The following is a 21100-nucleotide window of genomic DNA, read 5'->3' as shown; positions in this document are numbered from 1 at the left end:
AAAATCATTCTAAGATTCTAGTTTGAAATTTCTTGTTTTTGCTGGTTTTTTTTTATAAAATAAGAAATTAAACCTAAAATAGTCAGCTCAACAAAATTCTTATAAACCGTAGATCAATTATTTAATTTTCGGCTTAAGAAACTCCAAGATCATCAAACTCTTTACATAGATTGGAATTTTATTCCGGAATTCTGTATCAAAACATTATAATTTTAATATACAAATTAATAATATTATTTATTTTCTGAGTATTCACTTGATATTTAAATATTTAATGGGCCATCGATCTGCACTCCCATGATTTTAGAACACACACTTAAACACACTCTATACACAACATACACACATTCTATTGAGACGACAAAAAGGTTAATTCAATTAGGCAACACTACGAGAATCATTGCAAGATTCTTGCCTTGTCTTTAGTTTTACGCTATTGACCTCGAGGTTAACAAGTTAGGTGCCAACTGTACTCAAGCACACAGATATATCACAAATCATTCAAGTATATATTATTGTATGTATATAATATAGATATACACAGGACTATTTCAGCGATCTTCAGTTGATTGATCCTCCTTCATTTTGTTTTTAACATCACCTTTTTCACTACACTGTATCCTTTGGAGTTATCTCTACAATTTCTATCAAATTTGAATTGATCGATTTAAAGACCGTTACACACGATCGCCTCAGCGCTTCTGACTACAGATCGCTTGCAACCCGTCCATTTAAATTTCTGAAAACGTTATGTTGATCAGCGCGTTCCAAGTTTTAATTGAACTTGAAGAGTGTCAATTGAACTGGCAAAGAGTTCTTACTGATCTTCAGTTAAAAGATGCTCTTGAATTAAATTTCTCTTCTCTTAAATATGCTCGTTGGGAATTTCTTTTATTTATTCGTTATCAAATACCTTTTGTGACCTACATTAATTAAAGTATATGCGTTTAGTAACCATGACCTTTAAGATTAAATTCTTTTTATTGGTACTAAATTTTTATTATTTATAAACAATGCTTATAGTTTTTCTATACATGTATAGTTAGCAATATTATGCAGCTTAAATTTAAAGACTTATTTATAAAAATCGCATATCACATATTGTGTTGGTTTCTATTTACACGATAGGGATTTTTTGATATAAAAGTGCGGCTATTATTTATATAGTTAACGTTTGTAGCCTAATATGGCAAGTGCCAAGAAGAAAACAAAATAAAATTTCAGTTATCATTAGGTAACTAACATATGCACATATATATATACATGATAATCGAAGTTATAGATTGTTAGGTATTCATTAAGTGGAGTGTTTTGGATAGCTACAGCTCAAGACGGATATGTGTTGAATTATTTATTATATTCAATTATTATTTTTCACATCTTTCAACTTGTTATTGTTTTTTATATTTGACTCAAATATTTTTTAATAAAAACGATACTATAGTTTTATCTAAAAAGTTCATCTTCAGTATTCTCTAAATTTTTTAACAACTAACTGTTATAACATATACATTTTAAAATATGTCTCCGATATTTTAGAAACTTAACAATTTATTATTTTAAGATCTTTTTTTTTTCTTCTCATAACTGACTGCAATATATTTTTTAAAAATCAATCTGAATTTTTTTATTTAAATCAGGTCATAATTCTTAAGATCTGTAATGTATTCGACTTATATCAGTTAATTATTATCAAGATCTCTCATCTTTAACTTCGTCTCACAACTTTCTTTAGCATAATATTTAGAAAATTATTCCAATATTTTAAGCTTATATTAATTAATTACTCTTAAGTTCTCTCACAACTGACTCTAATATAATATCTTTAAAATGGTTCCGGGTGGCGCAATGCCAGCGTTTTTAATCCTAAGTATAACTAGGTTCAACTCTGTTCAAATAATCCGCAACTGGCTATATCCCTAGAAAGCTATATCCATAACATGATCATCGTTGTTATTAAAATATATTCATCCAATCTTATACGTAAACCTCGCCCGTCTTGGGCTCCGGCTTGTGCTTGGCCAGCGTTGAGGGCGCCGAGGAGGCAGTGGCTGCAGCAGCTGTCTGTGCTGCTGCCTCCTTGCCACCACGTGGCATGGAAATCGTTGCATCCACTGCATCCGTGGGACCCGCTGAGCGCACGGAGGAACGCAGGAAATTCGCATCCTGCAGATTGAGGCTGACATTGAAGCTATTCTGCCGTGATATATTATTATTGCCGGCTCCATTGAGTGGTGTCACCGAAAGCAATGCCGTTGTGGTGATGCCACCACCGCTGCCATTGCTGGAGCCACTGCTATCGCCACCATCTCCAGCTCCCGTCAGCTCCATAATGGACAGACTCGAGGGTGTCCTTTGAATGGACAACGAGACGGGAATTGTGGTGATCACATCGTTGGGATCATAACCACTGCCGGTGGTTGTGATCGTCGGTAGTTGGGCATTGCCTGTCAGTGGCAAAATGCTCAAGGTGCCACTGGGCATCGTCTCGCCACCGCTCGTCGCGACCGTGAAGGGAAACGAGAGTGTGGTTATGTTGCTCTCCGCCGGCAAAGCTGTGAAATAGAGAGTATAAAATTAGTTTACTTATCAGATTTTTATTTTTTTTTAGACCCCGTACTTAAAAAAAGTACAGGGGTCTATTGGGTTTGCCGAGTCGATAAAGCAATTTCCGTCTGTCCGTCTGTCTGTCTGTCTGTCCGTCTGTATGAGCGCCTAGATCTCAGAGACTATAAGAGATAGAGACACCAAACTTGGTATGTAGGTTTCTTTCTATTGCAAGTAGATCAAGTTTGTTTCAAAATTCGACCACGCCCCATTTATCGCCCATAAATCGAAAAAAAACTTCATGTCCAAATTATAAGAACAATTTAAAAGCTAGTGACACCAAATTTAGTATGTAGATTCCTCTATATTGCAGGCAGGTCAAGCTTGTTTCTCTTTTGAATCGGACCACTATATCATATAGCGCCCATAGGAACAATCGGTCGAAAGTCAAGTTTTAGTATGAAAAACTTTTTGTTTTATGAGATATCCACAGTAAACTGATACAATAAACATATGAATTGGTTTTATATATTCTGTTTAAAGTTCACTCAAATCGGAGCACTATATCATATAGCTGTCATAGGACCGATCGGGACAAAATTAAGTCTTAGTATGAAAATGTGTGAAAAATGTTCTATGAGACATTGTAACCAATATGATAGAATATGCATTTAAGTTAACTAAATGTTTTTTAATTTTTTCCATTATTAGTTTTTGCCATGAAAGTACGGGGTCTCCGACAGTAAAGTATGCTTGACTGTAGCACCGGCCGACTAGTTTTTATTAAAATATAATGAAATTTTTACAAAAGATAAATGTTCTGCTACCTTAATTTAAATTTACAGCATAACGAAATTTATCGATTAAATGTGGAGATTCTATAGGTGGGTTTTCGTTAAGAAACTTAAAAATTACTGCATACTTTTTAGCGCTTTGTTTTTGTGAAAATACTCAAAAATACTGCATACTTTTAGGCGTTTGCTTTGCCTAAAATATTGAAACAGCCAATTTAGGCATATTTAATTTAGGTTTACAACATAATGAAATTTATCCATTAAAAGTGGAGATTCTATGGATGGGTTTTCGTTAAGAAATTTAAAAATTACTGCATACTTTTGAACGCTTTGTTTTTGTTAAAAAATTAAAAAATACTGCATACTTTTAGGCGTTTGCTTTGCATAAAAGCTTTAAACTGCCATAACTATAATTTCTTTTAAACGATATAAATGAGATTAAGTAGGATAATTTATAATAAATAATAAGAAAAATTCTTTCATTGGGTTAAATATTAATTGCTTTGAGCACTGAAATAATGTAGTTAATGTAATAACATTTAAATTGACTTTTGTTTCTGATCAATTGATTATAAGGACGAAAATGTCTCACTCTATTTTTTAAAAAACTATAACACCTTCTGTAATAAGTGCAGGGTATCATATAGTCTCTACTTACTGGTCGCTGCAAAGCCATCCTTTAATCTGGTCGGCATCACGGCCTGGGCGAGGGCTGCCGTTGCTGGATGCCCTGGAATCAGAGTGTTATTGGATGATGAGCTGTCCATCTCTTTGATAGGTGATAGGAGCAGTGTGCCCAGCACTTGACCACTATCCTGGTGCATATTGGTGCCGCCGGTGTTGGTGCTGTGATACGAGGGATACATGCCACTTGTGCTTTGTGTGCTCAGCTGCTGTGGAGCCATTATAACGGCACCGCTTGCTACAGGGTGCAATATATGGTTGAACTATCAACTTGTGCTAGATAACTGAATGTAATACTTACCTGTATTGGTGCTGCCATCCTTGGTAACCTCGGGTGTGGGAATACGTGGACGTGTCTTGGCCACATTGACGCCTAAGCCATTGAGCTTGGAATCTGAAAGAGTGAACATTATCATTGTAATGTGAAAAGATATACATATAAATACGTCGGTATAAAAATATGTAAGGGTTTGGAAAAATTAACAGTGAGAAAAAAAGCTAAATTTTCAAAGTGGACAAAATTTAGATGCAGAATCAAATCTCAGGCCAAACTATGATCAAAATGATATTTCGCTTGAAAATCGGTTGAGTTTTGACAAAGTTATGGTCGATTGAAGTTTTTGAAAAAGTGTCAATGGGTTAGTATGGAAAAAATAGAAAATAATGGAAAAAAATCGAATTTTTCAAATAAATAATATTTTGATGCAGAATCAATTTAGAGGCCAAATAATGATCAAAATGGTATTCCGCATAAAAATTGGTTGAGTTTTGACAAAGTTATGGTCGACTGAAGTTTTTGAAAAAGTGTCAAGGGGTTGGTATGGAAAAAATGGACAGTGAGTGAAAAAAATCGAATTTTTCAAGTAAACAATATTTTGATGCAGAATCAAATAAGAGGCCAAAGAATGATCAAAATGGTATTCCGCATGAAAATCGGTTGAGTTTTGACAAAGTTATGGTAGATTTAAGTTTTTGAAAAAGTATAAAGGGGTAGGTATGAAAAAAATGGACAGTGATGGAAAAAAATAGAAATTTTTAAATAAATAATATTTTGATGCAGAATCAATTTAGGGCCCAAATAATGATCAAAATGGTATTCCGCATGAAAATCGGTTAAGTTTTGACAAAGTTATGGTCGATTGAAGTTTTTGAAAAAGTGTCATGGGGTTAGTATAGAAAAAATGGAAAGTGATGGAAAAAAATCGAATTTTTCAAATAAATAATATTTTGATGCAGACTCAAATAAGAGGCCAAATAATGAAAAAAATGGTATTCCGCATGGAAATCGGTTAAGTTTTGACAAAGTTATGGTAGATTCAAGTTTTTGAAAAAGTGTCAAGGGGTTAGTATGGAAAAAATGGACAGTGATGGAAAAAAATCGAATTTTTAAAATAAATAATATTTTGATGCAGAATCAATTTAGAGGTTAAATAATGATCAAAATGGTATTCCGCGTGAAAATCGGTTGAGTTTTGACAAAGTTATGGTAGATTGAAGTTTTTGATAAAGTGTCAAGGGGTTAGTATGGAAAAAACGGACAGTGAGGGAAAAAAATCAAATTTTTTAAATAAATAATATTTTGATGCAGAATCAAATAAGAGGCCAAATAATGATCAAAATGGTATTCCGCATAAAAATCGGTTGAGTTTTGACAAAGTTATGGTCGATTGAAGTTTTTGAAAAAGTGTCAAGGGATTAGTATGGAAAAAATGGACAGTGATGGAAAAAAATTGAATTTTTTAAGTTAATAATATTTTGACGCAGAATCAATTTAGAGGTTAAACGATGATCAAAATGGTATTCCGCATGAAAATCGGTTGAGTTTTGACAAAGTTATGGTAGATTGAAGTTTTTGAAAAAGTGTCAAGGGGTTAGTATAGAAAAAATGGAAAGTGATGAAAAAAAAATGAAATTTTTTAAATGAATAATATTTTGATGCAGAATCAATTTAGAGGCCAAATAATGATCAACTGGTATCTGCATGGAACCCATGCGGGAGAGCTGTCTTACAAGCCAATTGTTCTTTCTCCGCTCCACCATGGGAGTGTCCACACTCTCCTGGAAATGTGAAGAAATATTAAATGTGGAATACATATGGTAAATTGAATATACTCACATAATCCGCATAGACATCATCGCTGAGCATTCGTTTGCCACCGCCGGGTATAATATTTGCATACATGGCATCCTCTTTTTTCACCTTGTACTTCTCCGCCGATCCCTTGGGCTCGTCGCGTCTATAATGCTCGGAGGCTAGGGTATAGGGTAACTCTTTGGGCACCACACACTCCCAGTATTGATCTCTTAGCAGCTCCGGATGCTCCTCGTGCATCTCATCCACAATCATGTAGGCGGCCTGTAGAAAATCGTTTAGAAATTAGCGCGTGCCAAAAAAAAATCAATGAAAGTGGATCGTAAGTGGAACGTGTTTGCCATTTCTGATTAACTTGAAGCCACTTCATAAACCCAATTACATCACAGACACGATTCAACCCACACTCCACACTCCAGACTCGAAAGTGAAATTGTTCATGTCTTTTAATTGTTTCATAATTAAATGCAACCCACGACATGCAAGAAATAATATTAAATAAAACAACCATAATTTTTGCTCTATTTTATGAACTTTTCACTCATTGTCAAGTGTCACGTTTGAGTGTCTAACCAAACTGAGAGATCATAAAAACTAAACTCTTTTTTTTTTGTTAAACCATTCTCATTTATGCCCATGAATATTCTTGGCCCAAAAATATGTTTGTAATGCATATGTAAAATGCAAGTTGATCATAACAAAAAGAAAAGAAAAGAAACAAAAACAAAAAATTACAAAACAGAAACAATATACAAAATACATTCAATGATAAAAAAGCTCTACAAAAGAGGTTTCAATGTTTTTTAACAGAAAACCTGTTTTCAATTTACTTTTGCCAATGTGTTGTAGTTGTTGTTGGTGCTGCCGTTGGCTTTGTAAATAATTGCAAGCAACCAGCAACAGCAGACCCCAAACTCAGAGATACAACACTCGCACACACACATAAATATACACACATATGCACATACATTGTACACTGTACACATGCAAAACCTCCTCGCACAGCAGCAGCAAGTTCAGAGCCCAATGCGAAAAGCTGCAAAAAAATATATGTACAAAATAAACCACAAAAACCCCCAACAAAGCGCTGCAATTGAGTGGAGTAGGTAGACTAGTCTATTCCCTACTCTAAGATTGCCATAACTTAATTAATATCTAGAAAACTGCTTAAGAAACTTCAAAATAATTGTTTTTTCTTCACAAAACTTTGTTTTGGATAATTTTACATTTTTTAAATCGCATCTCTTTTATAATCTAAAATTTTTCACTTAAAGAAATCATTTGTTTTTTCTCTTTAGTTTATTTTTAAATTTTTCGCAAAACGAGCATGACCGTTGCTCTAATTTAGGATTAGCATTCTCACTTATAATCTAAAATTTCCTAAACCACAGTAGTACTTCCCATTTTATGAAATCGTATTTTCCATTCTCTTTAGTTTATTTTTATATTTTTCGCCAGTTATCAAAAAAAAAAAACGTATTGAGAACTTGGAGCAAAATTAAAAACTGCGTAAGAAACTTCAAAATAATTGTTTTATCTTCACAAAAATTTGTTTTGGATAATTTTAAATGTTTTAAATGGCATATCTTTATAATCTTAAGTTTCCTAACACAAAAGTATTTTTCACTTAAAGAAATCGGATGATCGAAACCGTTGATCTAATTTAGGATTAGGATTCTTCCTTATAATCTAAAATTTTCTTAACCACAATAGTATTTTTCACTTAAAGAAATCGTATGTTCCTTTCTCTTTAGTTTATTTTTATATATTTCTCCAGTTATCAAAAAAAATAACGCATTGAGTACTTGGAGCAAATTTAAATTGCCATAACTTAATTGAATACATAAAAAACTGCTTAAGAAACTTTAAAAGAATTGTTTTTCTTCACAAAACTTTCTTAAAAATGGATCTACGCACTTTTAAGGCTACTTTTATTTGATTACATACTAATCGGATTAATCGTTCTAATAAGTATTGAATCAATTTAAATTTTTTAAATGACATCTCCCTCAAAATTTTTCTTATATTTTTTATGTTTGTTTAAATTTCTTTATATATTTTGTAGTTGCTTTTAAATTTCCCAAACCACAAAAGTATTTCCATTTAAAGAAATCGTATGTTACTTTTTGTTTAGTATTATTTTTATAGTTTTCGTCAGTTATTAAAAAATTACGGTTTGAATACAAAGAGCAAAACGAGTCGAAGCGTGCTAATCGCTTATCTAATTTAGGATTTATAAATCTAATAAGACACGAAATGCTTTTAACTATTTATCTAATTATTTTTACTCTCAGAGACTTTGTAGAGTACTCTTAAAGTCTTCAAAGCCGACACCTGTCTCCACATTTACCTCCGCTGTCATTGAGTATTAAGCGCCTGTTATATTTAGCGCGTGGCAAAATTGTTTTCTTCCTTTTAGCAGAAGAAGTTGCAAGCTGACTCAACTTAAAAAATGTAACACTTCAACTGAGAAGAATATGTCAACTAACCCAATTTCTTGGTAGTGCACAACAACTGAAAAACAAACTTGTAAAACTTTGAAAAATATAAAAATATTTTTTTAGTTGATAATAAATTTACTTACGTTGACAGTATTATGACTGGGTTAACTATAGGTAGTTATCTATTGGCTTTTTTTTTTTGTCTAATTACAGCTTACGTATTATAAATTTACGGAATTTTTACTGGGCGGTCCTCAGGCGTTGACATCTATTTTGTTGTTTACTTAAGCAATATTTCCAATTATAATATTTAATTCATACTTTTTATTTTATGTCCAATTCACGTTGAATGTCAAATTAACTAAGACTTTGACATTCATTTGAAGTTATTCCGGTTTTTACTTTTGGCGTTTTCTTTTTTCTTGCCCCGTAGACATTTTAGATGATAAGAGAAGTTTGTGAGTTTTGTGTGTTGTTTAAAATATTTCATTAGTATAGGAACAATATACTCAGTGTTAAAAACATGTAGAATAATTTCGAGAGTATTTAAACTTATTTGTAATTAAAGGAGAGCCTAACAATTTCTATAACTTTTCAAGTCTTCAAGTTTAATTGAAGAAATGCTAATCCATCTCTTTATCAACTCACCTTTATGTGTCGATCAATGAGCCAATTCAATTCGATATCATCGTCATCTTCGCCAAAGGGATTAATTAGCACCTCGGCAACTTTTAGCCAGCCCACATAGAAAACGAACTGAGAATTTGATAAGATCATAAGAATAGAAAAAATAAAATTGTAATTAAATGCAATTAAATAAAGACAAGTGTAGATTGTAGATCTTAGAAATCACGTAAGTGAGTGTGAGTATATTCATATGAGTCAAATGATTTTCCATTCACTTTTTTGTTGTTTCGCAGGTAGCAAAAAACGAAATTAACAGTTATTAATAACAGCTCCTAAACATGGTTGAAAAACACTTGTCGCTGATTTTTATCTCGTTTGAAAAAAAAATGCCATCGTGAAAAAACAAAACAAAAATTTTAAAAAAATAACCAAAAATGCCAATTTATTATTTCGAACGTGACTCGGCGAGTCGTTTACATAAGGCAAAAAAAAAAAAAAAAACACTTGAAATCTGCCCTCCAACCGCAAAAACCAAAAACAACGTATTGTCTATATCGCATCTCAATAAGCCCAGATATCTTTTACCATATATTCATATTGTCATTACGTTTAGCGATAAACCCATTGCCACGCCCCCCTCCCGCCTTTCAATTTCAGTTTCAATTTCAATTGCGTTAACGATCCAAAAACCGCAAAACTATTTTTTTTTTATTTGTTTTTTCTTAATTTTCGCAAAACGGCGAGACGTGAAAATGTCTATGATTTATGTTAAATAATGCGAGACGTGCAAAATTATAAAATTGCATTTGTTATTGTTATTGATATTGTTTTTTTTGTTTGTTGCTCACCTGCAAAACGGTAAACAGCGGAAAATATAAATCGGATTGCTCGAGGCCCTTGGGATCCAAAACCATTGGCAACATCTGTCGACCCATCAGGGCGGCTATGAAATAGGTATAAAGCACGAGGGTAACCACCTGAAAAAGTAATGGAAATATATTTAATTAATAGAGAAAATGCATTAAATACAAATATTAGAAAAATATTTTATTTTTACCCAGCTATATTGTGTCAAAATTTCAGCCTCATAGGTCTAACAGTTTAGGCGGCAGAAATATTAGTAAGTCAGTCAGTCAGTCAGTCAGGACAAATATTTATACATATATAAATTTCAGCCTCATAGGTCTAACAGTTTAGGCGGCAGAAATATTAGTAAGTCAGTCAGTCAGTCAGGACAAATATTTATACATATATAAATTTCAGCCTCATAGGTCTAACAGTTTAGGCGGCAGAAATATTAGTAAGTCAGTCAGTCAAGCAGGACAAATATTTTTATATATGTATAAATATTTTTTAACAACTATTTTTTTTTTAATTAAAATTCACTGATTACGTCATTTAAGATTTATATAATATTCGACTAAATATTTGTGAAATTCCTATGTCAAAAAATTGCTTTGTTTTCGCAGTCAATTTTTCTACAATGCTGTCATGTTTTTATCTACATAAGCGTAGAACTTTATCTGACAGATTGTAGAGTATTTCGTTTTCGATCTTCTCAATTTTACAGTCGTCTGCAATTTTTGTTCAAGTATCACTTCCGCTTGTATTCTTATCTTGAGACGCAGCTGGGCAACGAGTTGTGTGACTCAAATACACAATTGAAATTAATTATTTCATCTTGGGGGTATAGCTCAGGGGTAGAGCATTCGACTGCAGATCGAGAGGTCCCCGGTTCAAATCCGGGTGCCCCCTTCAAAGCATCTTTTTTGGCAGACAAATAACTTTTTAAATAAAAAAAAAACACATACCTGAGTATAGACCAAAGGTACACAGACCGTATCATAGCCAATCAAGCCACCCAGACGTCTTCTAATATCGGATAATTCGACGAGAATCGTTTGCACAATGTGATCCGAGGCAATGAGTCCATCTTTGCGGGCCCGATTGATGATATTTGTGGCCCAGACGAGTGGCATCCAGTACTTGGACATGGGACTCTTCTGATTCATAGCCTCGAAGATTTTCATCTCCGATTCGTGCATCAGACCCGCATCCACCAGATGCTGTGTGGTGGGAAAACGACGCTTGACTCTCAACGAGATGCGTTGCAAGGTGATGACATAAGCCAGAACCATATAACGCATTATATTACGCCTCATTAGTCGACCCGTTTCGTTCTGTTTAAGAATTAGAGTTATAGTTTAAGGTGTGGTGTTATACAATTAAGGTGGAACCACTTACATTAACGCCTCCATTGGAGTTGGGAATGGCAGCGCTGATAAACAGGGCCAACGTATCGGGCCAAGGCAATAGACGGTATTGCTCCCACCAACGTTTTACCACCAAATTTACATAGAAGCCCAGGACAAAGGACATGGGTATGCTCTCACCCTGTTTCCCAAAATATACTCTTATTTTATTAAACAGCCTAAAAAAGAAAGCAAAGAAAATATTAGAATAAAATGAATTCGAATGCGGAAAAAATAGGAAATTTACCAAAGTAAACATTTTTCAAAGTAAAAATAACTTTAATATATTTGGAAGTAAAATTTATATAATTTGTATCAAATTTAAAAATATCTTTCAGAGAGAATCAAAAATTATTATGAAAAGCGAGAAATTTTTAAATGAAATTTTAAAACTTTAAGTACAAATTTGGTAAAATCTATATCAATTTAAAAAATTGTGCGATTTAATTTTTGGCTTTCCAATATTATTTCTTGAAATCTTCACTTTCTTATAATATTATTGCTAATTTGGTTATATTAATTTTATTTCCAAATTATAGACTTCCTAGTTTAGTTTTTTTGATTTTTGTTTCTCATTTTTTATCAAGACTGCAAGCCTGCAAAATTTTGTTAAAGGTTCGGTTCGGTGGTTCGAACCATAGAGCAAGACAGCGGTTCGGCTTGCGAATTGGTTTATACACCCCCTGGGTTCGAACCTTGGTTCTATTTTATTTTTCTCTACATTTTGAACTAATTAATTTTTTTTTTTAAGAAATCAAATTTTGTAGATAATTTTAAGATTTAAATATGATATTTTATCATCCAAAGTCTCAAGTAATTGCGTAATATTGAAAAACCATAAAAATCATGTAATTATTTTTTTTTTCGAACCGAACCTTTTATTTTAGTAAATTCGCAATGTGGATAATTTCAAGGGTTCGAACCGAACCGGATCTACGAGGTTCGGTTCAGAACCGGCTTGCAGCCTTGCTTTCTAGTTTAGTTTTTTTGATTTTTGTTTCTCACTTTTTATATTATTTGTATTATTTGTTGAAATTATTTAGGAAATCAACAAATCAAATATTGATAAGTAAATACTTACACCTGCTGATTGGGAGTTAGCGCGAATCTGTAGATGACATTTATGGTATAATATAAACACAAATAGGCGATTAATTCACGCCAGACTAATTTGTAAACGCTGCCGCGCCATCTGCGAATTGAAACAGAAAATATGCATGATATTAAATATATAATTTATGTATGGACTTTGATCTTGTAACTACTTAACTTTTATTTAAAACTCTAACAATATTAATTTCTACTTCCTTATTAAAGCCCTAAAATAAATACACAAATCAAGCGCATCGCATTTGAAATTCTTTTGAAATTTATTCAACTATTATTAATGGGTCGCTAGCTCTGCAGCTTTTTCATTGTTTATCGTGATATTTCCAATGAATTTCGGGGGATTTTCGTTTTGTCTGTGATATGATACCTCAACATCTAATGATCTGTATAACCTCCATTAGAGAATGAAACAGGAATTTTGAATTAAACTTGAGTTTTTTGGGGTCTTTGCTTTGTCTCATGTTAACCAAGGTCTTTATGTTAATAGTATTTAGGTTGCCAAGCGTGATTAGTATTGTATAAAACATTATTATTACTACTAATATTATATTTTCTTCTAATCTGAGTTCCTTATTAATTTAAGGTGTTAATTATTCATAGCTCACAAAATACATTATTAATACTGACTAATTATTTAAGTAAATTTAAAAGCGTAACAACAAATAATAAAAAATTAGAATTTCTCTGTTTGTAGTCAGCAAAAATTAGTTGGAACTAGGCGAAACTGAATTTTAGATTCAAATACAAAATTGCGTTAGAGAAAAAAAACTAGTTGAAAATATAATTTATAGCAATTTTGATGAGAAGATAAATCTGTCCCATTTGAAAAGCTAATTATCAGAATTTCAACTTGTTAACAAAATTATAATTAATATAATATCGTAACAGCTGTACCATAAATTGTCTTAATTGAAAACCACATATAAAACTCCATGTATTTCACACAGTTTTTTATTTTAAATATTGTAACGAGTCTCGTTGATTTTGATAAAGCTAATTATCAGAATTTCAACTTGTTAACAAAATTATAATTAATATAATATCGTAACAGCTGTACCATAAATTGTCTTAATTGAAAACCACATATAAAACTCCATGTATTTCACACAGTTTTTTATTTTAAATATTGTAACGAGTCTCGTTGATTTTTGATACTCGCTGAAGCTGAAATAACGAGAGCTGACCGTTCGTTGTCTGGTTACGAGTGACTGCACTTTAGAAACAATTAATGCCAGCTTACATAAAAAAGAAGAAAATAAATAAATAAATGAAATAGAAAAAATAACAACACTTGACTGGAATTGTCTGGCTACTGAAAACTGGGCACTGTGACTGTCACTGTCACTGTGCACAGTGCGAGTACAAGTGTTCGTACATATGCCATGTTAATTACTCTGGTAAACACTCTCTACCCGTATGACTAATGCGAAAATTACCCAGACAAAGCTGCTGATTGGATTGCTAGCTGTGATTTTTGCAGATCTCTAGCGACCCAGCAGAAACTCTAGCGAAATCTATCACAGCATGATAAACTTGTAGTCTGTAGCATTACTAGAAAACTTTCTGCCCTTAATAAAATTAGAAAATGTTCTGTAATAATAAATTATATGACAGTTCATTAAATAATCTTCTATATAATTCCAATATTTGCTCTTATTTATTATTTTTTTTTATTACCATTAGCTATTCATTGACATTAGAATTTAATTATAAAATATTATAGACATTTTATTATTATTAAAATTAAAAACAAATCTAAATAAGTATAATTATTGATACATTTTTTAATTAAAATGAGAAAAGTCATTTATATTAACTACAACTTAATTCCCTGACTATATTTCTTATAATTGTATTATAATTAAAGCTATTTCATTGACATTACTTTTCTTTAATGTTTCTTTAAAAAGTACTGAATGTAATATATAAAAGTATTGCTTAAACATATTCTAAATAAATTAAATATGTCGGCATTACTATTAACATTACATTAGTTAACTCATTGTTATGAAATAAAATAAAGAAAACTATGATTATAATTTTAAATAATTTACAAAAGAATGAATTTAATGATTTTAGCATTTTCTTATTCTAATGCATCATATATCATTGACATAAACATTGCATAAGTCAACTCATTAATATGAAATCAAATAAAGAAAGCAATGATTATAATTTTAAATAATTTACAAAAGAATGACAATAACAAAAAATTTCATCACTTGAGCATTTTCTTATTGTAATGCATCATATATCATTGACATTAACATTGCATTAGTCAACTCATTGATATGAAATAAAATAAAGAAAGCAATGATTATAATTTTAAATAATCCACAAAAGAATGACAATTACAGAAAATTTCATGACTTGAGCATTTTCTTATTGTACGGCATTATACATCATTGACATTAACATTGCATTAGTCAACTCATTGATATGAAATAAAAATAAAAAAGAAAGCAATGATGATAATTTTAAATATTTTACAAAAGAATGACAATTACAAAAAAATTAATGACTTGAACATTTTCTTATTCTAATGCATCATATATCATTGACATTACTATTTTTAATTTTAGTACAAGAATAATGCATTTAAATGCTTTATCTCACTATGAAATAATATTTCTTGACAGATTCTAAATAAAATATATATAAAAAAATAAATAAAAAGATATGGTATCACTAATGAAAGAAATAATGCTAATGCATTGTTCCATACTCACTTCCATAGGATTTTCCAGAAGCAGCCAAAACTGCTGCCATTTGGCACTTCGCCAGCATATGAGACGGTCATATTGTTGTTGTTATTGTTGTTGCTTTAGTTAGTTTAATTTGTTGTTGCTTTATGTTTTATCTAGTTCAATGCGGGCGAGGCTAAGTTTAGGCGTCATTCAATTTTTTCGTGTACACGAATTTAATTCGGCGTCGCGTCATTGACAGCGGCATCGAAGTCGACGTCGCCGCATTGATGTGGCAGCAACACTTGCCCCTCTCTCTGCCACCTACAAAACTGCAGTCACTAGTTCTTGTTGTTGTTGTTGTAATTGAAGTCTTGTTGCTGGTGCTACATTAAAGCAGGTGAATTCGTCAACTTCTCCTTCTGCTTCTGAAATAACAATAAGTGAGAGCGCGCAACGATCGCGACACACGTTCAGATAACTGTAAAATTATTCACATATACAAGTGCAACTCATGCAAATACACTGCAAACAACAGCGAGACAACAACAACCACAAAAAAAAGAAATAGCTAAACTTAAATTCCAACACGTTTTCCAAGTGTTCGTTGGCATTTTTCGTGTTTGCTTTTTATTTTTCATTATTATTATTGTTATTGTTGTTGTCTTTCATTTGCTTGCTTTTTACATGCTATTTAATTTAATGCACTTTTCTTGAAATTTATGTAATTTTATTTGCATTTTACAATAATATTTTATGCTTTCTTTAGAATTTGTTTGTATGTTTAATTTTTTTAAATTTTCGCAGAATTCGTTGCATTTTATATTATTTAAAAATTGTTTAAATTTGTTGAACTTTATAATTACAAATAATATTTAAAAATTTTTCAATTACTCTTTAAGTTTTTATTTATTTTTTATTCGCATTTTATGTTTCTAAAATATTTTAATATTATATTGCTTCTTTTTAAATTGTTCTTATGCTTTAACTTTAACGTTTTCATTGATTTATTGTTACTTTATATTATTAAAAACTTGCTTAAGTTTATTTTTAATAAATAAATTGCATTGTTTTACTATTTATTTATAAGTATTTAATGCTTCCACATTTTGTTTTATACTTTTAAAATTATATTATTTTGTATTATTTTATTTAAATTTTTTATAATGCTTTAACTCTTTCAAAATCTTAAGATTTGCTGTTAATTTTATGATTTAAAATTTGCCAAAGTGTATTTAATTACATAGAGATAATGTCATTTATAAATTCATTTATATCTTTTATAGTGTTTAATGATTTTTTTTTGTTGTGTTTCTCATGCACCTGTAATAATGTTTAATTTTGATGCTGGGTTTTTTGTTGTGCTCTTCATCTGTAGCCCTTGAGGGTCTTTTTGTTTTTATCAACAAGTTTACGTACTTTAAGATCAACTTATTGCCAGGATTTCCCCAAACACACACACACACACATTACACACACACAGACTGTCTTTTATATGGGACACATATCTGGTAGTCTTTTTAAGTATTTACGCCGTAAAACCTTGAGATTGTCGAAAATATACTTGTCTTTATTGTTACTCTTTTTTTTTTTTAACTATATTTATATTATTTTTTGCCAAGTCAGCATTGGTTTTTTGTGCTGTTTAGCGTTTCGCTTGAATTTTCGCTTGATTGAAGATATTTTATTTTGATTAATTGAGCGAGTTCGTTTGGGATTGATTGATCAAAACACTTTGCTGCTGTTTTTGTAGAATCTTTTTGAAGGGAATTTAAAACCAGTTGCCCTACACTACAGACAATATTTACGCTGTTTTATCAGTCGATCTTTAGCGACAATTATTTGCATAAAATATTTTATGGATTGCTGAAAACAGGTTCCTTCAATATGCTTAATTTTCACTTAAGCGCGTTAATTTCGTTTATCAACACAGCAGAATTCACTTGGACTTGAAATGGGAAATATATATTTGAATTTAAATACTTGTATTTGTACTTAGTTAGTTAGTTTGACTAACAACCGGTTAGCTAACTCTCAACACGCCCCTGAAAAATGCATCTTGACTGAAGTCACGCTGTCTGTTAATTGCACTTCTCCAAACTGTTTAATCATTAGCTTAAAGTCAAAACTGAAAACTCTTCCAAAAGCATCCGCTTATTCGTCAGCTTGCCCCTTGACACACTTTCATAGAATTATTATAATAATACGAGTAATATACGCGTAGTTGAATTTCAGCTCGTAGAAATACATTTTTACGAGTTTAAATAATTTTTTTTTTGTATTTTTATTTAATTTTTGGCGCAAGCACGTGCCGAGTTTATTTTAAAAGACTTAAAGATTAGTCAGATATAATAGTTTATCTATAAAAAATGTTGTTCTAAAACAAACTGCAGTCAAAAAATAGATAGAAGATAAGAGAACTGTTCTAAAGTTAAAAGATAAAGATGCAAACAAATCAGTTAATAGACTTGACATTTCAGATAAAATGAGCTAAAGTTGCAACAAGATGATGACAAGGAAATTGCGTATAAAAAATGCCAACTTAGTCAAGCCAAGATATATTGGCCATGGCCTTAAAGCAACAACTCGACGTTGATTGCTGACGAATTTTTATACAAATTCATTACGCTTTTCACTTTCTTTGACGTACGCAATAAAAGACGGCTCAAAAATGGTCGCAATGTGTTTACAAAATGAGTCAATGTGTGATATACAAGAAAAGAAGTCAACATTGAAAGTATTTCATTATTAACTTAATTTATTGGCATACAAATAAATTTCTATGTAAACTATAAATTCTAAATATACTGAGTATCTCTTAATCGATCATTCTTCATTTTTCTTGCCTTTGCTTTATTCTTTTCTTTATTTCCTGCACACTTGCACTTTTCTTAAGTCATTCTGGACTTGAGCTTCAGACAGTGGGAGTTTTCAACTTCATTAGCACACAATAAAAGATTGTAGATTTCATTTATTGTGCATTATTAGCCTTTTCGTTATATTGTTTGCATTGTTTATCACTCGTAATTTCCATAAATTCATTAATGTTATTTTAACGCAATTTTTGAGCTATTAATTTGCCTTAATTATTAAAAATTTACATGCTTATTAAATAATTGAAATCTAAACCTGTAAATGGACGTTTAAATTGTGGTCTGTTTTTTTTATTGAGTGCATAATTAGACATAATTAAGTATGAACAAAATTAAAAAATATATGTAGTAATTTAATAGGTTACAGCGAAATATAATTTATGAACTTTTAAATGAGTGATACTTAATTTAATTGAAACATTTAATTTAAAATAATAAAGAAAATAAAATTGTGTTGACTTAAACATTTTTAGCTTACAGCGAAATATTATTAATGGACTTTTAAATAAGAGATATTAAATTTAATAGAATCGTTTAATTTAAAGTATTAAAGAAAAGTTGACTTAAACATTTATATATATTTTTTTTTTGCTAAACTGAGACTAGTAGAATTTTATTTCTAATTTAAATGCATTTTCTGCATTTAATTTACAATTTTATTGATTTGAATTAATTGAGATTTAATGATTTGTAATTATATTTTTTTCTGCATTTTATTCAACATTTTATTGTGTTTTTTTTTTTTTAATCGATTGTTTAATTGCGCAATTGATTACTTGAACAGTTTTTCTTTTGTTATTGTTCGCCTGTCTCTGATGTCACTTTGAGAACTCATCTAGCAAATTTTCAATTGAAAAATTGCAACCAAATTTGGACAAGTTGCACATTCTGTGCGAGGCGACACCAAAGAGTCGAATTGAATGGAGGCGAAAAGCTGAAGAGCAACATTAAAGCCGTAGACACGCGCTAACAGATACAGATACAATTTACAGCTACAGCTACAGATACAGATACACGTACAGAGATACAGCTTGAGTTGAAGCTAGAGATACACACAGCCAATAGATACACGCTGCGTATCTGTATCTGTATCTGTATCTATATCTGTGTATCTGTAACTGTTGGATATGCGAGATGTAAACCAAGACTTGAAGTTATATATATCTCTTTATTTTACAGCAAATATTTTAATATTAAAAATATTTAATCACTGACTGCACTTTGCATAGTTGTTGTTGTATTTGTTTTTTATATATTTTCTCTGTCGAGTAATTTCACATTATTTGTAAACATTTGTTGTAGCAGGTACATAAATATGTGGCATGCATGTATATATAACACACTTGTGCTTAGACATTTATTTGTTGATTATACACAGCAACAACAACAAAAAAAAGGCTTGTATCTTTTTGTTGTAGTTGCTGTTTTTTATTTATTTTTTTTTTGGAGCTGTATGTTGATTGTTCCGCACGATCAACGCGAAGGCGGCGACCAGAGTTTTTTATTTTTTTTAAATTTTTTGAAGCTGCCAAAGCGGCATTAGGTTTAGCTTTGTAACATACCGACCGACGAGGCAACCGACGGGTTTATCGCTGCCTCTCAGCTCAATATCAATATCAATTTCGATGCCGATTCCGATTCCGTTTTCCGTTTTCCGTTGTTTTGCCGAACACAACCAGACAGCACCGTAAACTCAACTAAACTGCGCTCCAAAACTGAGCGCAGTCGACTCTTAACTCACATTTTTAGCATTTTCAATACAAAAATAAAAACAAAAAGTAAAGTAAAAAAGTTTTGTTGGCAACAGGTAGACACAGCAACAGTGTGTGTGTGTGTGTGTGTGTGTGTGTGTGTGAAAAAGAGCGCAACAAAGAGAGAGAGAGAGAGCGACAGAGAGTCTGTGTAGGTGTATGTGTATTGTGCTTTATGCTTTTGTTGGCTTAAACATCAGCTGTTTTTTGTAAGTCAAAGATCGGCTGAGAGAGAGCGAGAGAGAGAGCGCATAACATGGTCAACAGACAATGTTAACATTGCCAAAGAGAGTCAAAGAGATAACAGCAAAGAGAGGGAGAGAGAGAGAGAGAGAAAGAGAGAGAGAGACAGTGAGTTAGGCAGTGGTAAATAGAGCTGAACAGAGCTGTGCTTAAAGCCAGTTCTGCAGCTTCTTAGCTAAAATTTATAAAAATTTCAAATTTAAATAATGCATAAAATAAAATAAAAAACACTTCTTATTGTGCGAATTTTTTTTTTCAATTTATATTATATTATATTTGTTATATTTTAATTAAATAAACACATTGTAAGTTTATAAAATTTAATTCAGCTTTACATTTTTCATGCTTTTTTAGCTTTTTAACTGTATAAGTCTGAATGTTTTCCATTTTTCATACATAATATATAAATTCTTAATTTATAATATTTTACAAATTTTTTTGCCATTATATTTATATAATAAAAAATTTGTTGCATTTCAAATCGTTTATTTGGTTATATACAACTTGGCAGCACTTTTACTGGGCTTGGGGAAGAAAGTGTTGCATACTTTTAGGCGGCGGTATAAATTTATAGTCATGGTTTGAGTTTGATGGTAAGGGTCCCCCCTTTGATATTTTGAAAATTGAAAATTTTAATTCTCAAGTTTTCACTTTTAATCAACTCCTTAAATCATAATTAGTGTAATACAACACTTTAAATTTGATATTGATAACTTTCATTTTTCTGCAAAAAATCATGTTGAATCCGACAAAAAATGTGACTTGTTAAGATTTTAAGTCGGAGCAACTTCCAAACTTCCAAGTTCCATAACTTTGTCAAAACTCAACCGATTTTCATGTGGAATACCATTTTGATCATTATTTGGACTCTACTTTGATTCTGCATCATTGTTATATTATTGATATTATTGATTTTCAACATTTCATATTTTTCGACTTTCACTGTCTATTTTATCCGTACTTTCCCTTGACTTGCCCCTTGACACTTACTCAAAAACTTCC

The 21100-nt window shown here is 31.2% G+C and overlaps 1 protein-coding gene and 1 non-coding gene across 2 annotated transcripts; one reads left to right on the top strand and one right to left on the bottom strand.

The window, feature by feature from the left end:
* Positions 1 to 1667: 1667 nt before the first annotated feature.
* On the bottom strand, positions 1668 to 19837 carry LOC117786738 (bestrophin-1). Its single transcript, XM_034625097.1, has 12 exons — positions 19667 to 19837; positions 15277 to 15659; positions 12519 to 12629; positions 11430 to 11616; positions 10997 to 11365; positions 10034 to 10162; positions 9207 to 9314; positions 6142 to 6381; positions 5997 to 6083; positions 4327 to 4411; positions 4000 to 4263; positions 1668 to 2555 (listed from the first exon to the last, which is right to left on the bottom strand). The coding sequence occupies exons 2-12, from the start codon at positions 15345 to 15347 to the stop codon at positions 1978 to 1980; spliced, it is 2229 nt and encodes a 742-aa protein (XP_034480988.1). The 5' UTR covers positions 15348 to 15659; positions 19667 to 19837; the 3' UTR covers positions 1668 to 1977.
* Positions 10869 to 10940, top strand: Trnac-gca. Its single transcript has one exon. It is a non-coding gene; the product is annotated as a tRNA-Cys (tRNA).
* Positions 19838 to 21100: the final 1263 nt, after the last annotated feature.

The sequence above is a fragment of the Drosophila innubila genome (assembly GCF_004354385.1).
Source record: "Drosophila innubila isolate TH190305 chromosome 3L unlocalized genomic scaffold, UK_Dinn_1.0 0_D_3L, whole genome shotgun sequence".
Taxonomy (NCBI): domain Eukaryota; kingdom Metazoa; phylum Arthropoda; class Insecta; order Diptera; family Drosophilidae; genus Drosophila; species Drosophila innubila.
Note: the sequence above shows the minus strand (reverse complement) of the source record. Positions and strands in the feature narration are given on the sequence as shown.

Coding starts and splice junctions, on each gene's coding strand:
- LOC117786738 (XM_034625097.1), bottom strand. CDS start 15,347: ATGACCGTCTCATATGCTGGCGAAGTGCCAAATGGCAGCAGTTTTGGC. Junction 11,617..12,518: donor CTAACTCCCAATCAGCAGGT/GTAAGTATTTAC, acceptor TTTCTTTTTTAG/GCTGTTTAATAAAATAAGAG. Junction 4,412..5,996: donor TGGGTTCCATGCAGATACCA/GTTGATCATTAT, acceptor TCAGATTCCAAG/CTCAATGGCTTAGGCGTCAA.